Raw genomic sequence first — 20,116 nt, 5'->3', positions numbered from 1 at the left:
CTCAAGCCTGACGTGGAAAGGGGAAGAGTGAAAGCGCGCATGAGAGACACAGCGCTTCTATCGTGTCCACAGGGTATTAGGATCCACTGGGATGCAAAGTTGACGCCGTGGTAAGCATCTGCATAGAACGCGAAACATGACAAGAACATGATGGCAGGAGAGTGCAATGGACATCGAGCTCAAAGAGAAATAAAAACAATAGAAAACCCAAAACTTCAGAAAGAATTGTATCACTTGACATGGCTGGTCGTTGGGAAGTAGTTGAGTTTGATTCGAACGCAGCCGAGCTCAATCATGGCCAAGGACAATAGTCCCCGTTTACCACAGAGACCCATCCTTTTGTTCAGGGTCATGGAAATATGATAAAAATACCGATTTCAAGTCTGACATTCGGTGTTGCACCTGGATTTCCATCCTCTGTTGATTTCACTGATTTTGCTGCGTCGCAAAAGGGGTGCCTAGAGTCTATGGCAGCTGTCCTTTTGATTAAAGTACACCGAAGCCATCTAGATAGTCTTGATCGTGCAGAGAGACTGGGGAAGAGACAGGAGCAGGTGGTGGCTTCTAATCATCCTGCATCTCATCGTCATCATCATCGTCGTCGTCATCCACACCAGCTCCTGGACGTCCATGCCCATTGACTCTTCCTCTGTCAAGGGGTGGACTATCATCGTCGTCATCATCTCTGTTCCTCGATGTGATCCCGTTCGTGCCAGCGTCCGCTTTCTCATCCTCATCGGCTTCTTCCATCGTGACATCCTGCGCGCTTTGTTGCAGCTCATCTTGTTCTTGTGCCTCGGCCTCTAATCTTGCCGCTTCATCAAATGCCTCGTTCGCACGAGCCAACTCTTCATACTTAACCTCAAATGAAGGATCGAACTGACCCAAGAACTGGGCACGGCGGAACTTCTCAGAATCGTTGGCTTCGCGGAATGAAACCATGACTTGATCCGCGACGTCTTCATCGAGTTGACGAGGTTGGGATTGTGGGGGTGCTTTGCCCAAATTTCCTCTGTCAGCTTTGAATCGTATTCGTTCGACAATTGGGTAATAATAAGCTGCCGGACCTTGTTTGCGGAAACGAGAATGGGAAGGTAGTTTATCTGGATCGACGATAGATATGGCCATAGCTTCATCCTGAACGACTGGTTGTTGTTTGTTATTGGGGTAAATTCGAGCCCTCTCAAAGGGCAGTCTGAGTGTGCCGTCCGCGGATTCTTCAAGTAAACGATTGACCAGGGTGGGGTCATCTTTGTTGGGATTCGAGTCGTCGAATATTTGATGATATCGAGCGCCAGAGTCGTGCTGTTTGGGAACAAAGAGTGTCCAGGTATATGGCTCTGGGCCGGGGTCTTCATATAGGTCTGGTTGCTCGTCAAATGCCTTCTTTTTGATCAGCCACTCGGCCTGTTTCTCCTGATTCTCAGTTCCACCCAATAGAGCGGCGTCCATGCGATCGTCTTTTCTTCCTCGATATGTTGCTAGAGGGGGTTTATCAAATTTTAGTTGATACCAGGAACCACCGAGATCGGTTCCGGCTTCAAGATCGGGTATGATGGGGTAGAATCCTACAGGTTTCAGCCGTGGATTATCTGGGTGAATAGGATTTCTCCATGCGTCCCTCTCTTGTTGGGTGATTGGGTTTGCTTTTGCCTCGGGAGGGTTGTGAGGAATGCTTTCGGGGTATGCAATATTAAAACCTTTTTGAATATGTCTCTTGATATTTTCCTTGTCGTCTTTGGCGACCGGCATAGGCATGGGTTTGGAATCGTTCATCTTTCTCATTTTGGGGTTGCCAGGTCTTATGAGAGCATCTGGGGCTCGAGTCAATTGACCCGAGTTCATGTATTGTGTTTTGCGCAGAAAGGAAACATTGTCCATAGCGCCTTGACTTTTGAGTTGTTCGAGAGTGAGGAGCAGAGCTTGATCGGCTGGTTCGACCACAGGCAGTACATCGGGTGCCATGATAGCGGATTCATCACCGAGGAAGTAGCCAGGAACACCGATCATGTCAATAGACATTCCTCCCTCCGCATCGACTTCGATGTTTGGCTCCTCTCTCTTTGCAAGTGAGGATGCATAGCCGGTAGTGAGATACTGGGCAAGACCACCAGTATCTATGTCGAGCAGCTTCGGCGGCATAGGTGGAGGAGGGAGGTCATTACGGTAACGGACGGAGACGACAAGGTCTTGTTTGAATTGTTTTGAATCGCCCATGCTGGCCATGGTGGCCTCGAAGTGTTAATAGGGTTGTTGAGAGATCTGAGAGAATGTCACGACGAAGACAATATCATTGTCGGGTGGATGTGACGCGTTTCAAAGGAAATCACTGCGGTGATATCGAGAAATTGACAGGTGAAGTGGTGTAGAGGACGAAACACGCGGCGTATGCAATACTCTGGCATGCGCATCACTGACCTCGAATTGTTCTTTGGCCATGCACGCTGGAATCTTTTGGCAGCAAGGATAAGTACCGACTAGGCCTAGTGTCCTGATTAGTGTGTCTAGTGCGGTTAGTGAGGAAAGTCTGGAAGTTGCACAACTGGCAGGTAAGCCGAGAGAATCCCCTGCTACATCACGTGGATAACGCCCATCGGCGGAAGGCACCGCATTATTCACTGCATGTTCAGCCGAACCTTGAGTCTTGAATCATGATCCTGGTCGAACCATTGCTCCATTTCTTTTTCGCCTCGACTATTCACTCTTCCATCGTCGCTGCTGTTATCTTCTTCTACATTTTTGTACTGTATTTTAAATCTAACAGTTCTTCACAACATGGGTTGGTTCTGGGCAGATGCACCAAGGCCTTCGACCGCACCGGCAGCCGTGGTTACACTACCGAGTAACCATCCTCCTCAACAACCTGGTGCCACTCCTCCGGTAGATATACACCCTTCTCAAATATCTTCGCTCATCTTACTAATGATTGCTCTATCACAGCCATCATGTCCTATGCACGTCAAAGACTCATCCACACCCCCAACGGCTTCACCATTTCCTCCACGCCTCGACTCTCCCAACTCAACACCATCATCATGTCCCGTGAAATCAGTCAACCATCCTCTCCGAAACGTCACATCCACCCAACATCCACAATCACAGCCCTCCGCACCACAACAGCAAGAACAACAATCTACCCTCTCCAAACTCAACCCTCTAAACTACATGCCCACGCTCGCGAACGCCCGTGACGCAGATTCACCCCAGAGTATCGCCCTCCCGCTTGAGCGAGAATTATCCTCTATCCCCCGCGGCGATAGCGAAGCCAACTGGGAATACCCATCGCCACAGCAGATGTACAACGCAATGCTGCGCAAAGGCTACACCGACACACCCGCCGATGCTGTGGAGAGCATGGTCGCCGTGCACAACTTCCTGAACGAAGGGGCATGGGCTGAAATCGAGGAGTGGGAGCGGATTTTCGGCCCTGGACTCTCGCACGGCTGGAGTCTCTGCGCCAAAGGTGAGGAAGGCATAGCACTGGAGCGAGCGAAGCGCGAGTTCCTTGCCGCACGGCGCAAGGCCCTCAATCTCCCGGAACCATCGACATCAGTGGACACCCAGCCGAAATTGCTGCGCTTCCTGGGCCGGCCACAGGAACCCACGCCTAAAGCTCGCATCCTCAGCGCGCTAGGGTATGTGATGCCGGAGAAGTTTGGCGGGGAGCCACCGTTCGACCGGCACGACTGGTACGTTGCGCGACGTCGGCCGGACGGCTCTGTCACGGAAGTCCGCTACGTCATCGACTACTACTCCGGCGGCGTTCAGAGCACCGGCGAGCCCGTCTTCTACCTCGACATCCGCCCCGCACTGGATACGCCAACCGCGGCCGTCGAGCGCGCAATGCGCTGGGGTGGGGATGTCTGGCACCGTGCGACGGGCGCCAGTGTGCGCGAGGCCGCGAGGAATCAACCTCCGAAATCAAGTTGAGTTGATTGAAATATCGACTGTGTCATCTCGCGCAGTGAACGGAAGAATCACTGAATCTATCGGCAGCTCCGAGCGACGTCGGTACTTTGCTCGTATACGAAATAGTTGTGTATCAAAAGTGAAATGGGGAAGTGAGCAGGGCGACAAGAAGAAGCAGCGACCAAGAGCAATACACCGTACCGCACGGGACTACGAGATTATATGTACGGGCAAACGACTTTCTGAGACATTGTAACGATGTTCTTCGCCTTTCTACAAGTTTGTATGATTTTCTAATTGTGGACTACCTGACTTTATGTCCGCTGGAGTCAAATGTCCTAGTAGACCCAGGCGAAAGAAACGCCTCTGGCGGCTCTCCTCTCTCGTCCTCTACTCGAGGTTTTCTGTACAAGCATGCCTTTTCTTTGCTGGGGTGTTACGGCTAGTGTTTCCACAATGGGAGAGATATCGGTGTCGAGGCTTTTGTCGACTGGAAGCGCAGCAATATGATGATGTGGCAAACTTGGTCGTGAATGTACCATGGGCCATGAGCCACGAGCCACGGGTTGGGGCCGTGGCTGTATATATGTATGAGCGGCGAGCCGGTTGGTTAGTATTAGTGAGATGCATGGAGCATGATGTGACCATGATCTTTTCATCAATGTAATTGATTAATCCCTTCTCTTCAACCAAACTTCCTCTGCTTTCAAACACAGCAGATGGTGCATGATATCATATGATAAATGGTTATCTCAAAGTCGCTCTTACTTTGGATGTTCCCGAAGGAAATTGAGTGTGTTTATATCGAGCATGGTCCAAAAATTTCGTGTCGTCTGTACAGGTTGCTGTGTGTGCTAGGATTGTTTCACATGGCAATTCCCTGATAATTAGTCGAGCAAGCTATAGTGCCCAGATCAGTCTTTGGAGGATTAGATATGGCGTCGCAATGCTTGGCAATGTGTTGATTTCCCCTTAGTTAATGGTTGTGCCTTGGTCGATGACCTGTTTGCATGTCACAATCAATTGCTCGAGATGCCATATGTTCCTGGGGAGTCATTCCCGATTATGGCCGGATTTTTTGGTGCGTTCCTTTGGTGCATATGGTGTGTTGTGGTCATCGGATGGCGATATTGGCGGCGGCAATATCATGCGATGCCCAATCCCGCCACGGGACGCTCATAGCTGCATTGTAAATTTCTCTCCACTTCTTCGCTTGGAGACCTGGAATATAGAACAGCCCGTAGATCATGAGCTCTACCTCTTCCCATCTGATCAGAAACAATTCACGAACCAGCTCTGCCATGTGGCGGATGAAGAATTCGGCCTCGGGTGAATTGCCTGCACATTCCGTGAAGATGAACAATGCCCAGAGTATGACCTGAAGCTCCATACGACTACAGCCTCTGCGGCTTGATTTCGCCCATTTCTGGAAAGCGCGCTTCTGGTGATGAGTGATGGCTCGCCCAGACCCCGATGATGGAAGAATGCTATGCGGTGCAGTAGTCAAAAGACCCAATCCTGCAAGTCGAATCATGCCTTCGAGCGCAGGTAGCACTGGCTCATTGGTCTTGTCTCGTTCAAAGACCTCTATTTCGTATGGATATGCAACCAAGTCATATTCGAGTTCTGTACCCTTTCGATTCAACACGAAATGACCAGCAGGTGGAAGAGTGCCGGGGTACCTTGCATTGAAGTCACATATGTTACAAAGATCTCGTTGTAAAGAGAAGAGTTCTCGGAGGCGGTCGCTCAAACCTGGAATCTGGGTAAAGCTTGACCCCAGGCGGCTTTGGTCCACCTCTGGTGGTGGTGAGACGACTAGCAGGACCTCTTCTGGAATCGGGTGTCGCTCCCATGGGATAGGTAGTAACGGTAAAGATAACATCGCGGTGGCCAGTTTGACGTTGGTGATTGGGAGCCACTGGACAGACTCTTCAGAAATGTTGGCCATGGACATGATTTTCTTGATTCCTTGGAGATGAACCTTGGCCTCAGCAATATTGCCAACGATAGTAGCTACAGACACCAGTCCGTAGCAAGCATCGACCAAAGACTGATCAGGCGTCTTATTTGCCTCGATCAGCTTCCTGACCGCAACGAGGGTGTGGAACTTGACTTGCTTGTACTCGGGATCTGTGATGAGATCATCGTGGTCTATCTCAGATGGCGTCAGGTCTCCATGTGACCCTCGAAGAATGGCTCGGTGAGCAGCGACTGTACCCATGAAGCCGAGAAATACAGCAGGACTTGCCACTTTCTGTCGCAGAACCATACCTTGTCGAGCAGTCCGCTCGCTAGAGGAAAACTTCTCCATCACGAAGGTCATGGGCAGCAGTACATCGAAACCTGGGCTCACGATCAACAATCGAAGTTTCCCTCAAAGACGTGTGACTTACAATGGCGTAGCAGACTTTCGACACCTTTCTGGGGGAAACCAGCGGCCGGGAGCGATCCAAAAGGGTCAAACTCATGGACAGCAGGCGCAATATTGAAAGGTAGCTTCTTCTGCAGATGCCAGGTAGAGGGAGGCGATGGCTGGGAAGGTTCGAAAACGCTTGAAAACTGGTTGCTGGAGCTTGATTGCGACTCGGTAGAGCTGGGATCACTCAAGGCCGAAGAGTCGGAGTCGCTGGAGGTGCTTCGGGTGGGAACTCGAGAAGCGCGTTTGGGGTGGTCGCGTCCCGTTGGCCTTTTCTTTCCCAAGGCCAACTCCTCCTGCCGCACACGTTGCATAACATGAGAGCGGATGGCATGTCGTTGATTGGCATCGCTGATTTTCCTGTGAGACAGGGAAGCAATATCGTCGGCTTGATTTACGAAGGTGAAATTGACACTCGATGAAGCGGGAGTGGGAGTCGAATTGACCGTGTCTATATAACATGACAGAGGATGTTAGTGGCGTTTTAGATCAATCATGATGGGGCCAAGACGGGGTGGAAGCATGAAGAAAGGGAGGGATTGACAAAGGCCCTGTTGATTTTGGATCACAGGACCAAGTGTAGAGTAGTGCAAGAAGTAATCGCACCAGAACACGGGGAACGAGGCCGCATGATTTTTCTTTCCAATCCATCGTCCAGGCATCAAGAGAAAGAGCCCAGAATAACGTTGCTCCTGCTACTTGGTGGGGATCAGAAGGGAGAACGGAAAGAGCGCCTTGCCAAAGCGAAGTTCAAAGTTGTTGGGAACACGAAGCGAGACTTGGACCAGACTGCCTTGACATGAAAATTGGCTGGTTGAGTGGCTGTGACAAGCTGGAAGCGATGAGGATGGAGATGGTTTATGAACGTCAGTGTGTGAGCTTCATCATCTTGGATACCACCCACATGTTGATGGACGCTGCCAGAGAAAACAGTTAAAGGAAATCTGCAATCATGAGGAGCCGGTCACGATTGAGGCTAGCTTGGTGGCTCACTAGCGTAAGCACCCATGTTCCTATGCTTCGCTAGGCTTGGAAGGAGACTGGGAGGGGGAGTGCCCCCAGGTGCCCGGTGGAGGGGGTTGACTCGTTTGGCTCTGGGTGCGGCTTTCACTTGGACGTTCCGGGCGGTGCAGGCATGGTTGATGCATTCATGGGCCAGGCTTCAAAGTCTAAATCATCGGAATTGACTCGCTGCAAGCTCTCGATTCCCGTCATGTCGCCCTTCTGGATTCCCTTCAGTGGCCGGTGTGCATATGTAGACCTGGCTCTGGCTACCTCTGGCGACCTAGGTACCGACCTAGGTATCCGTATCTCTTGGCTGATTGAGATTGGCATCTCGTGGATCTTCAACGAGTCGCTTGCTTGACGATCGTCATTACAAAGATGTGACTAACCAGGCAGTGGTTCATTTACTATAGGTACTTAGGTAGGTGCCCGATGCCCTCAGCTCGTAAAGGCCATGCCCATTACTTGATCACACATTTCTCCTCTCGCAGATCCATCACTGAATCGTCTGATACTGGTCCATCATACCTGTCAGCATTCAGCAATGCCATTTCTACTGGATGCTGATGAACTCTGGATCGCACGGGCTACCGCTAATTCATGTCAGATCGGGTGACTAACCTCCGAGGCAGCATCTCAATTTAGGAGAGTCAGGGCTTGCAGCAGATACGCGGAGGGTCCTGGTACCTATAGGCTACACCACCTGCGTAGGTAGTCTTTGCTCATGCCCGGGAGCGAGCTATTCAATAATATCCCTTCCTTGAGTTCTGACTGGAGCGTTCTCGGCTCTCAGTCCCTCGGCCTCAGACGGCTGCATATCTTATGCCGTACGAGCCTCCCTCTGCTGCCGGTCAGTTTTTCCGGCCTGCTAGTGTGGGGTCGAAGCTCGTGTTCAGCGAGAGTTGGACCGGCCTTTGACGGACTTCTCGGCACTCCCAGAGCCACTCCGGGCGACGCTAATCGAGGAGTCTACCACCGTGGGAAAACATTCATACTCCGGGAGTCTCCCCGCGAATCCAGGCCTTGACGCCACGCTTGAATATCTGAAAAATGTTGAGATCGGTGTCCTTTCCCTCCCTCCATACAGGAGCCTCGGTTAATCAATTGATCATGAACAACGAATGCACATTGTACAACCTGAATCATAATCCCTGCGCCTCGCTGAAAATCCTGGCAATCACGAAGTAGAGGAAAACCCCTCCAAACGCCATCCAGACTTTTCTGGTTGATAACCAGCCGTGGCCAGCATCACGAGCAGCCTGACCCCCATGGACGACAGCGCCCACTCCTGCGCCACTGCCTCCTAGTATTCGTCGTAGTGCCGCGGTTTCGGGAGAACATTGCACTTCTTCGCCCTCCGGGTCGGCCAGCATTTTCCCAGTCTTGGGATCGATCCGGTGTTGAGTGATCCATGTCCAGTTCTCCTGATCTTCATCTGGAAATTCTGATTTGAACTTGAAACCTCCATCTCCTGCTTTGATGTTTCCCAGGCCCTTGGATGTTGCCTGCACTCCAGGTACAGGCTTCGATGCAGACCCACCACCCGTAGAGTTCCACCATCTTGATCTTGCGGCGTGCCATTTCCGCTCTGCTGGAGTTCCACCCACGCTGCCTGCAGTCATCTCTTCGCTGTTCATGAAGGACATGAGTCCAATCAGAATTGTAGATACGGACCACGCAGGATTGAATGATTTGGGATGGAAGTCGCTGATACTCAAGCACAATCGAGTTGAAGGTTGAAATCGACCGCTCGGAGTATGCATTCGAATAGCGGGCGGCGCAAAAGGGTAATCGGGTGGGAAGACGAGGGAGCCATGATATTGGCCATTTTCATAAGGAGTGTTGGGTGCGCCGGTTAGAATGTAATGCCATTCCAAGATGTTGGATTCTGATGGATGGGCAACAATGTATGGCACGGGACTGGACTGGATATTTTGGTATTCGCGAGTCAGACGCTTGTATGCTGCTTTGGTCGCCATGGTCGCACTGGAAAGGCCGTGTCTATTTCGAGGTGCTGCCTGCAGCGGTTGATGGTGATGAGTTGGAAATTGTTGGCTGTAGAAGAAGTGAATCAACGATGACAGGAGTCGAGGATATATGAAGACAAGATCAATCAACCTTTAATGAAGGAATAATAAGAGAAGATGAACAAGGTAGACTAGAGATATGGATAATGTGTCTTTTATCCGTTGTGTTTGGGAGTCCAGAGTGATTAAAGGTGGGTGATGCCTGAAAGTCTGAGGTGACGAACAATGATTCCGGCCGTTGCGCTGAGGAGGACTTGGAGAGGCCAGTGACATTGACTCGGAGTTCCAGGTGCCGACAAGGGCTGTAAAGCAGCAGCGGTGGTGGACTTTAGGAGCCGCCTTTAGCCTAGCCAGGGACCTACTGCGACTATAACACGCTCCTTGCCCTCCTATCGTAGGGAATGGATGCTAGTCTACACTCTTTGAAGGCATCAGGTACATATGATGTATGGTAAACAACACATCTTTTTTGGAAGCTCAGGAATGTACCATGCACACCGAGTATTCACAGAATATCCAACCGCTAATCTGACTCTCGCGCATCTCAGCGCCAGGATTCCTCGCTCAAAAGTCTAGCAAGCAGGTTTAATGAACAGAGACGCACAGAAATGCACTTGTCTCCCAGAAGTGCTGCAATTGCCGCACTTTACATGCTATGGCATGAACGGTGGACGAGTGTGGAAATTCTCATAGGGCGGCATCATCCTTATTCTGAATACATACTAGTTGGTAGACTTCCTTCACCAAGGTTGAACTCCACAAGAAGCGAGCCAACCAACTGAGCATCACTCGCTTTTTTGAAAGCTCATCGTCGCCGTATCTAGAGCTTCGTCCTCCACCCTTTCCGACCAGGACCTCTCACTGAACCTCACTAGGCCAAATGGCCACCTCGGACCCCGCCTCCGAGGACACCATCTTCAACCTTCTTAAAAAGGCCGATCCCAAGGAGCTTGAACGGCGCCAGCAATTGCTCAATGATCAAAGGCACAAGACCTTCCAACTCAGTCAATTAAGGCTTTCGGAGCTGATAGATCAGAACTCTACCCTACCTACCACCGTATCTTCTGTCACCGTCCTCGGTGCCCCAAACACTCGCCGATCCTTCCTCAACCGCCTGATTAATCCTTTATTAAGTGCCAATCGCGATCGCCCATACACCCAGTCCGAACTTATTCGTGAGATTTCCAGGACGGCGAACAAGCTCAGGAAATTCGGTATGTTTGGCGTCGTGCGGTTTTCATGTCATTTTTTGCTGACTCCTTGCCAGGAATCTATCACGAACCCATCTCAGTCTTCTTCGACAAACCATCCCAAACGGATCCCTCCACAACTCCCACAGATGTGGCCGTATACTACTCAGTCAAGGAACGGAGCCGGATATTTGCAAAGACCGGCACCGATCTAGGCAACGCTGAAGGATCTGCGTACGCCAATGTACAGTGGAGGAATGTATTAGGCGGCGCGGAAACTCTCGATGTCAATGCATCAGTAGGCACCCGGACAAGGTCATCATATTCAGCAACACTGGACACACCAGTTCTCAGCGACCCAGACTTCCGTTTTCAGATCGGAGGTGTGCAAAGTGCAACTCAAAAATTCTTTGCCAGCCACGAGGAGATTCTAAAGGGTGGTTGGACCAAACTACGGTGGCTCACAGCAGGTGGTTCTCTCCATGAGGTGGGATACAATGGCTTTTGGCGACAGGTCACTGGTCTTGCACAGAATGCATCCCCAACGGTGAAGAGCGAAGCAGGAGATTCAGTCAAAAGTAGCATTTCTCATACGTGGACGAGCGATCGAAGAGACAACCCTCTGTTACCCACTCGGGGCTACTACGCCAAAACAGCATCAGAGTTGGCAGGCTGGGGACCTTTGCGTGGGGATGTCGCATTTTTCAAAACAGAGGCGGAAACGCAGACTGCCCTGCCCATCCCCATCCCGTTCGTCAAAGGCGACAGTGGAATTAGCTTCACAACAGGTGTTCGTGCCGGTATATTATATCCTCTCGCACTGGGATCCAATGCGGACCCTGAGTTGTCGCGCATCAACGACCGCTTTCAGCTTGGGGGGCCAACAGATGTTCGTGGATTCAGACTGTCCGGGTTAGGACCTCATGATGGGCAGGACGCTGTTGGAGGAGATGTCTATGCGGCCGGCAGTGCGAATCTGCTCATTCCTCTTCCCAGAGTGGGCAAGGACAAGCCACTCCGTTTCCAGGCGTTCGTGAACGGGGGCCGGCTACTTGCCATCAACAATTCTCAGAAGGAAGGCGGGCTCTCGAGTGATGAGGTCAAACAAGGAGTATCAAACGCAATAACCGAACTTGGAAATGGCCTTCCCAGTATGTCTGCTGGAGTGGGCCTTGTATATGCACATCCGGTGGCAAGATTTGAGCTCAATTTCTCTCTGCCGCTTGTGGTACGGAAGCATGAAGAAGCCAGGAAAGGTGTGTCTTTCGGCATAGGCATCAATTTTCTGTAATTACGAACAACAAAGATTCCCAAATGTACATATTATCAAACCCGTAACTCTATTGTTGACATGGCCATCTCCGTTTGTGCTGGTGGTGGGCAAATCGTAGTCACTCTGACATAAAGCCAGCTGGCCAAATTTGTGTGGTGGAAAGCGATCCTCTTTTTTTGGGAGTCGAACTGTCACCAACACCGCAACCTCCACGAATTTCCCTACTACCAAATATTACAGCCACCACCACGATCGTGAAAAGCAGCCTTCTTGCCACCCTTTGACCCAAGATCACTGAACTTTGCGATCCTTCATTCACTCAGGTCAACTACAGACTCACCACTTCGATACTTGCTCTCGATCCCAACGCCCGCGCCGTCACTTCTCCCCGCAAACCTTAGAGAGGACACACCTCTGTCCCTTGGCCCAGGCGGCCCTCAAACAACCAGAAAGGAAGAATGTCTTACTACAACCAAAATTATGGACAACCTCCCGCGGGAGCTGCATCCAATCTACAATTCTATCCGTCCTCATATTCCAATGTGTCGGGCCACACTACACCGTCACAGGCTTCCTACGGCGGCTACAACTCCGGCAACACAGCTTCTGCGTACTCTGGATATGGCGCAGGCTCCTCAGCGGCATTTGGCGCCGGGCCAGGCCTGCAGGGAGTGAGCGGGCGGATGGGTGAGTCTGGAGGTCTGCGGACCGGGTGGCTCGCCGCGTTTGGCACCGAAGGCTACGATGGTGAGCCTGGACTGATGGAAGAGCTGGGTGTGAATTTCGGTCACATCAAGACCAAGGTGGGCAATTTATCTGATGCTCTGGGGGAAGAACCCAGACTATCCGAGCGAACTATACTGACACAATTATCTCCTCCAGACCATTGCAGTCCTCAATCCCTGGACCCGACCCTCACCGCACATCATGGATGACAGCGACCTGTACGGCGGTTTACTTTTCCTCGTCCTCTACGGGACGTTCCTTGCCCTGTCGGGTAAATTCTTCTACGGATACATCTACGGCATCGCCTTGTTCGGTTCCATGGCTCTACACTGGATGTTCGCACTGATGACACCACCCGCCGACCCCAACGATTCAGACCAGATGGCCCAGGCGCAACGAGACCACCACGGCGACACCTCACGTTCCGGCGGCCATTTCTCAAGCACGCTGACCTACTCCCGCAGCGCGAGCGTCCTCGGCTACTGCTTCCTCCCACTTGTCTTCACCGCCCTCTTCGGCGTGGCGCTGCCGATGGACACGGCGGCCGGGTACGTCACAACTGCTGGTGCGGTGGGATGGTGTACGTTCAGCAGTTCCGGGATGTTCGTCAGCGTTGGGCGTATGAAGGGCATGAGGGGTCTAGTTGCCTACCCGCTGGCTTTGTTCTACGTCGGCTTTGGCATCATGGGTATTTTCTCGTCCCGCGGCAGTGGTACGCTCCAAGGCAAGGTCTTGTGAAGAATGCAGGGTTTCCATTATGTTATGTGTGTGAGAAGAGCGGGTTTTACAAGACTCAACTCAGCGTACCTACTCGGGTGGGTTAGGTCCCTGTCGGAGTGGGCACCGAACCCTTGATGAAGTACCGGTTTCACATAAGCAGCCGCTACTCCAATCATTTATATGGTGTGGTCGCAGCGAAAAGCCATGCATTGTGACTCCGCGGGTTCACGCCGTATATGACTATCTGCTGGACTCCGGAAGACGCTTTTCCTAAAGATATTGGCTTTGTGAAGACGACGAGGTATGGCGGAAACAGAACAGAGCGAAGCTTATTGAGGGGTTCCCAGCACGAGATGGGAGCGATTGTAATAGCCTAGGCGACGAGGAGCCGTGAGATACGAGACCCTGGCTGTTGTCAATCAAGGCTTATCGATCGAAGTCGAGGCTTGGCAGTGACAGTGACAATGACACTCCTCCATTGAACTTGAGTTGAACAAGCTCATTGCTTGGAGCTCGATTGGACTTTGAGATAGAAAAAGAACCTCCTTCCCACCCAGCAAGAGACGATGTGATGAGCACGAGTGGAAAGGTGTGCCACTAGGTGGCCCAAGCACATTAGAGATGGGCCGTGGAAGTCATGAAATAATTTTAAACCGTGGTTGGAAGTCTTTCAGGTACATCGACTGCCCAAGTTGTGTGCTCGTATTGTGTGCTCGTATTGTGTGACACTGACATCACTCGACTTGCTCGTGGCAGTCGTGCATCTCCACCATCAGAGTAGAGAGAGGCATGGCAAACGTCTAGCAAAGTGGTTTCCTAACTACAAGGCTCGGCTATATGTACTCGTAGGACGAGTCTTGTGTTGGAGTGATTCTGTGCCCAGACTTGCCTACACCATCATTGATTAATAGACCATATCATATGGGAGTGTATCTTAGCTAGATACCTAGGTACTTATCGTTTCTTCAACCTGAAGACCCACTCTGGTGAAAAAGTACTGAGTCCCAAGGAACCATCCAGCACCGAAGGGTGGGATATCTTGAGTGAAATCTGAAACGGGCTAACCTGGTGGACCTCTTTCCAATCTTCGAGGGGCTTATGTAATTCAAAACCGAACTTGGCTATCGATATAAAGTTCTACCTCCGGGCAGAGGTGGAGATGTTACAAGTCATGGCGACGGCATCGAATTCAGCCTTTCTTACCGTTTTGGAGCAAGGCCGTTCTACGCCCGTTTCGACACGGACGTCAGTCGTTCAGGTCCTGATCGGCTCTGGATTTCAAGCGGGTGCCTCTTCCTGAGGTGCAGTGCTCATGCAACACCTCTTCCGTTGCTGATGCGAGCATGCTGTAAGTTACGCCAAATGTGGTGTTTCGTCATGGGATCGTCTTCTGGGATCGTGGAAGCATCGAGATGGACGACCAGGGCCACTTGTTCCATCCTGTCCAATGATGATTGCATCTAGAGCTGGACTATGCAGAGCCCCCACTGCAGCTCGGTCCTTGCAGGAATTATACAAACATCACTGGACCGCCCGCGACTGCTCCTTCGTCGTCTACAGCCGAGATACCGGCGTGAGTACCAGGATGAGATGAGCGTCAAGGTTCAGCATCGACCCTCCTTGCTTGCTCGCTCTGCCTTCATTGGGCGTGTCATAATTTTAGGACAATCCCATCTCGTGATGAGATTAGGTTGATGATGAGGCTCGCTCAACCACTGACTGTTGTCCCTAAGGTCGAAACAACGTGCAGGAAAACACTCCGGACGACGACGTCGAGACAGAATTCCTGGTCATATGACTCTGCAATGAACGAGGGGAGTTTGGCGAGAATATAGTGGCAAGAAGGGAGATATGGAAAACTGAGGAAGTCGCAAAGATAAGGATGTAGTGCAGAGAGGCACAGCCATGGAGGAGTCGCATCGAGCTTGGTACAAGACTCTAGCCATTCAGTCGCCCATATTTACCGGAAGTTTGCATTATAAACCGCTGTTATACTGATTGGATGCTGGTTTACACCCCTACGACTTGGAAGGCACATTGCAGACAGCCGAACCGAGTCGTAGCGTCCTTCAGGTTGTGCAGCTAGAGTCTATGAGGCAGCAATCTCTGTGAACCGTTGGATGCTTACCTCGGCATTGCAATCACGCCCAGATGAAATGGAGCATGGATGTGGGGGATAGGGTTGTTGGTTATGTGAGATCCGAGTCGCTGATGTGCATTTCTTGAAGTCTCGGGGGGGCAAGGAATCCACGCCCATCACCCATGAACAAATTCTGTACGGGTGATTATCGACAAAGATCAATGCTTACTTGACGGTTGATCAAGACGAATGGTGGTGAAATGTGGGGGAAAAGACGAGGTTATCGAATGACGGAGGCTGTAGACTGTAGTGCGAGGTGTTCATGTTCCAAGTTGTGGACAAAGGTGGATTAGACTTGATGCTCTGATAGACGATAAGTGGTCCCACCATCCCTAATTCGGTAAGCGGCCCCGAGGTTTATCCTTAGCTCCATAGTCCACCAATCACCGGGGAAGGACCGCCCTTGGAGCAATTTTGGCTAAACTCGTCTTACCACTTCACTCGCTCTCGACGCTGTTCTCTCTGCCATTCTATCCCGCAATTCTTCCTGTACAGTAAAGTCTGCACTGACTTCCCGATCATCCAAGCGTATTGCCGGACGGGCTGAGGTGCTTCCGCTGAGAGGTACCCGAACTGACCGTTCCTTCTGCTGGCGACTTCGGGTGACACACCACACGACACACGAGCATCTGGATTAGCACCCCAATCATACCAATGCGATGGAACTCATTCGGCGTGCCTCCAGCGCCAATCGCCCCAAGAGCGTCCAATGGATAGTCATGTTATACTGCGTGAAGCAGGGCACTTCAACACTCACAGCGAGCCATAAGTGGCATTTGGAAAAGGCCTTCCTTAAGATTAGGTGTTGGCCCGGGGTGCCTCTCAAGCCTGAGTATCACTCTCCCGGTTGCAGTTCCACTGGAATCGGAGGGGCCTTTCCCCGAAACACGGTTATTCCTTCCCTTTGAGCGGCGTCAATGCATGCCATGACTTCCAAGGTTCTTTCCTAGAAGCCGTGATCGTTCTTGCCCCTTCCAGGTACGAGTACTTTCCCTCTGACAGTGGGCCGCCGAAGTTATTCCACCACCAGTTCGAAGACTTATCGTCCATTGTCTTATGGCGGATAACGATTCGCCTCTCTAGCCCATGGTAGGTCTCGTTTGATGTATGGTTGATCTATATTCATTTCTGTTCTATGCTTCTTTAAAACTGGTCAACGCCCGCCTAATTCTCAGCCTTTCCCTCGTTCGTTTTTGACTTTCTTTAATCCCGATTTTCCTCCCTATCGTTTGATTTCTACGGCTCTGTATTCACCCAATATGGGTTCCATGCCGGTTCAGACATCCTTTGATGTTGAAGATGTCCTCTCACAACTTGAAATTTCTGAGAAGGTCGCCCTGCTGTCCGGGATCGACTTCTGGCACACAGCTCCAGTGCACCGACTGGGCGTCCCATCTATTCGACTGTCAGATGGACCAAATGGAGTTCGCGGCACCCGTTTCTTCAATGGCGTTCCAGCTGCCTGTCTACCATGTGGTAGGTTGACACGGACATGAGCTGCTCACTAATGCTGACAATACAAAGGAACTGGACTTGCTGCTACTTGGGATACAGCACTTATCAAGAGAGGTGGCACATTACAAGGTGACGAGGCCATCGCAAAAGGAGCCTCAGTAATCCTTGGTCCAACCACAAATATGCAGAGATCGCCATTGGGTGGTCGTGGCTTTGAGAGTTTCAGTGAAGACCCATATCTTGCTGGAGCCATGAGTGCTGCAACTATCAACGGGATCCAATCAACTGGCGTTGCCGCTACTATCAAGCACTACGTCTGCAACGACCAAGAAGATCAAAGGCAATCGGTCGACAGTATTCTAACAGAGCGTGCTCTTCGAGAGATCTATCTTATGCCGTTCATGATCGCTGAAAAGGATTCAAGACCAGACTGTTATATGACCGCATACAATAAAGTCAATGGTATTCATGCCAGCGAGAATCCTCGACTGATTCAAGATATTCTCCGCAAAGAATGGGGTTTTGATGGACTTGTCATGAGTGACTGGTGCGCAAGATTGAAATCCAACGAGTCTGCAGCCACTAACCAGAGACAGGTTTGGTACATATTCTACCAGCGAAGCCATCAAGGCAGGCCTGGATCTCGAGATGCCTGGACCTTCCTACATTCGGGGCAAACTCATCAACCAAGCCCTTGGTTGCGGGAAGCTCAGCCCAACAGATGTTGATGCAAGAGTTCGTGAAGTCCTGAAGCTAGTCAAGAAAGTTCAGCCTCTAGGCATACCTGAAAATGCGGAAGAAACCACCATTGACAGCCCAGAAACTGCTGCAACCCTTCGCGCCCTTTCATCCAACGGTCTTGTGCTTTTGAAAAATAAGGGCAATGTACTACCATTCAAGAAAGAGAAAACGACCGCCATCATTGGGCCCAACGCTGCTTATGCTGCATTCTGTGGCGGGGGTTCTGCCTCGCTCCAGCCATACTATGCCGTCAGTCCTCTCGAAGGTATTCGTTCCAAGGTACCAGAAGCGAAGTACGAATTAGGTGCACCTGGTTGGAAGTCGGTGCCATTAATGTCGAGGGTCACAAAGACAACCGACGGCCAAATCGGACTTACAATGAAAGTTTTCCTCGAGCCCGCATCTGTCACTAGCCGCAAGGCGGTAGATGAAGTTTTCGTGAACAAGTCCGACATCCTTCTAGTCGACTATAAACATCCACTGGTTAAGACCTATCTATACTGGCTCGAGTTGGATGGTACTTTCACCCCCGAAGAAACTGCTGAGTACGAGTTTAGTCTTGCTTGTGCTGGCAGTGGCAAGATCTTTGTCGATGGCGAGGTCGTTGTCGATAACGAAACCGCTCAAAGACCCGGGAATACCTTCTTCGGCGCCGGTACTGCAGAAGAAATCGGTACCCTCAAACTTGAAAAGGGAGTCACTTACAACATATTGACCAAGTTTGGAACTTTCCCTACGATGTCCTTCACCACCCCAGGCACCACTGGTTTCGGCTCTGGAGGTCTCAGAATAGGTCTTGAGAGAAAGGCGGAGCTCCAGACTGAAATCGAAAGGGCTGTGAAGGTCGCTCAAGAGGTTGACCAAGTCGTACTTTGTGCAGGATTGAACGCAGAGTGGGAAACCGAAGGCCACGACAGAGAAGACATGAACCTTCCTCCGGGAACAAATGAATTGATCCAAGCTGTTATTGCGGCAAATCCGAACACTGCTGTCGTCATTCAGTCTGGAACGCCCGTTTCATTGCCATGGGTTAATCGAGTGCCTGCATTAGTTCACGCATGGTACGGTGGAAATGAGACTGGCAATGCTATTGCTGACGTTGTCTTTGGCGATACTAATCCAAGCGGAAAGTTACCCCTCACTTTCCCAGTCAAGAACGAGGACAACCCAGCCTTCCTGAATTACAAATCTGAGCGCAATCGTGCGATATATGGCGAGGATGTGTACATCGGGTACCGATTCTACGAAAAGACCAATAAAGAGGTGGCCTTCCCTTTCGGACATGGCTTGAGCTATACAACATTCGAATTGACTGATCTATATGTTGACGATAACGGTATCGATGTCACAATATCTGTATCGGTCTCAAATACTGGGAAGGTTGATGGTGCTCAGGTCGTGCAGGCCTATGTAGCTCAGCAGAATCCCAGCCTCAACAGACCCAAGAAGGAACTCAAGGGTTTTTCAAAAGTTTACGTCAAAGCAGGCGAGACTGTCAAAACCGAGATTGTGATCTCCAAGAAGTATGCGACTAGCTTTTGGGACGAGGGAAGAGATGCTTGGGTAATGGAGAGAGATGTCTTTGATGTGCTGGTAGGCGATTCCAGTACTAATACGCCACTAAAAGGCCATTTCCGTGTCTCTCAGTCGGCGTGGTGGAGAGGTTTGTAAGTTCTCAACGGTATAGGCATGCTTGATGATGTTACGACTCATAAACGCATCTTCTGGCGTTTAGCAGCTGAAGCAGGGTTGCATTCCGGCCGCATTTCTGGCCGCATTTCCGATATCATGGTATATACATTGATGCCTTCACTTACTTGAGTATTTGCATTAGCAGCCAATGCAACTTCTGGCTAATTCACCCTAACGTTACCCTGAACATGCAATTCTAGTAACCAGCTTTGGTGATCGCCCCGTTCGAAATCAGTCTCGATGACGAGGCTGAACACGTGACAAGCCCCTGAATATTGCGCGAGAGGGAGTTGAGTAGGAGTGTTCGGATGTTCAGACCAGCGGCTGCTGCCAAAACAAAGTACGGCGAACACTAAATTTCAAGAGTATTCCTACTGATGGAGTTGCAACTCATGAGTACTAAAAACTTTCACGTACTTCAGCTATCCTCGCTTTGGTTACTTCAGCTGCAAAAGATAATAATGAACAGACTGATTATCGCCTTAGTGTAATCGAGCATATGACGCCCTTGCTTCCCCAACGGAAGTGGTTGATTGATTTGCACCGTCCACGGCCAGGCATTGTGGGAAAGGTCGAAGCAAGGAGGTGGGCAGCGAGTGATATTCACCGACCATGGCACTAGGGTCATCCAAGTCACCAGACCCCGTCCGACATTTCGTATCCCTATAGTTCGGCATGCGTGCTATTATCGGTTCGTTTTACACCTCAAGTTGCGCAAGCGAGGAGCAGACCTAACTTTAACGCAAATAGACTGCCGACTTGGTAGAAAACCCGAGTCTAGGACGAATTATCTCGCTGTCTACTTGCGAAGTAGGCTGC

The 20,116-nt window shown here is 50.9% G+C and overlaps 7 protein-coding genes across 7 annotated transcripts; 4 read left to right on the top strand and 3 right to left on the bottom strand.

The window, feature by feature from the left end:
- Positions 1-564: 564 nt before the first annotated feature.
- Positions 565-2,226, bottom strand: LTR84_012568 (uncharacterized protein; the record flags this gene model as incomplete). Its single annotated transcript, XM_064856087.1, has 1 exon — positions 565-2,226. One exon carries the CDS (start codon positions 2,224-2,226, stop codon positions 565-567), a length of 1,662 nt encoding a protein of 553 aa, XP_064707987.1.
- Positions 2,227-2,775: 549 nt separating this feature from the next.
- On the top strand, positions 2,776-3,930 carry LTR84_012567 (uncharacterized protein; the record flags this gene model as incomplete). Its single annotated transcript, XM_064856086.1, has 1 exon — positions 2,776-3,930. One exon carries the CDS (start codon positions 2,776-2,778, stop codon positions 3,928-3,930), a length of 1,155 nt encoding a protein of 384 aa, XP_064707986.1.
- A 1,093-nt stretch (positions 3,931-5,023) lies between these two features.
- LTR84_012566 (uncharacterized protein) lies at positions 5,024-6,642 on the bottom strand (the record flags this gene model as incomplete). Its single annotated transcript, XM_064856085.1, has 2 exons — positions 5,024-6,255; positions 6,306-6,642. 2 exons carry the CDS (start codon positions 6,640-6,642, stop codon positions 5,024-5,026), a joined length of 1,569 nt encoding a protein of 522 aa, XP_064707985.1.
- Positions 6,643-8,475: 1,833 nt separating this feature from the next.
- LTR84_012565 (uncharacterized protein) lies at positions 8,476-9,312 on the bottom strand (the record flags this gene model as incomplete). The annotated part of the gene is made up of 1 exon (XM_064856084.1): positions 8,476-9,312. The coding sequence occupies one exon, from the start codon at positions 9,310-9,312 to the stop codon at positions 8,476-8,478; it is 837 nt and encodes a 278-aa protein (XP_064707984.1).
- Positions 9,313-10,240: 928 nt separating this feature from the next.
- Positions 10,241-11,841, top strand: LTR84_012564 (uncharacterized protein; the record flags this gene model as incomplete). Its single annotated transcript, XM_064856083.1, has 2 exons — positions 10,241-10,574; positions 10,628-11,841. The coding sequence occupies 2 exons, from the start codon at positions 10,241-10,243 to the stop codon at positions 11,839-11,841; spliced, it is 1,548 nt and encodes a 515-aa protein (XP_064707983.1).
- A 440-nt stretch (positions 11,842-12,281) lies between these two features.
- LTR84_012563 (uncharacterized protein) lies at positions 12,282-13,287 on the top strand (the record flags this gene model as incomplete). The annotated part of the gene is made up of 2 exons (XM_064856082.1): positions 12,282-12,626; positions 12,706-13,287. 2 exons carry the CDS (start codon positions 12,282-12,284, stop codon positions 13,285-13,287), a joined length of 927 nt encoding a protein of 308 aa, XP_064707982.1.
- A 3,381-nt stretch (positions 13,288-16,668) lies between these two features.
- On the top strand, positions 16,669-19,276 carry LTR84_012562 (uncharacterized protein; the record flags this gene model as incomplete). The annotated part of the gene is made up of 3 exons (XM_064856081.1): positions 16,669-16,885; positions 16,934-17,411; positions 17,461-19,276. The coding sequence occupies 3 exons, from the start codon at positions 16,669-16,671 to the stop codon at positions 19,274-19,276; spliced, it is 2,511 nt and encodes an 836-aa protein (XP_064707981.1).
- Positions 19,277-20,116: the final 840 nt, after the last annotated feature.

Source organism: Exophiala bonariae (assembly GCF_035927105.1).
Source record: "Exophiala bonariae strain CCFEE 5792 chromosome Unknown scaffold_8, whole genome shotgun sequence".
NCBI classification, from domain to species: Eukaryota; Fungi; Ascomycota; class Eurotiomycetes; order Chaetothyriales; family Herpotrichiellaceae; genus Exophiala; species Exophiala bonariae.
This window is presented reverse-complemented; position numbering and strand designations above follow the sequence as displayed.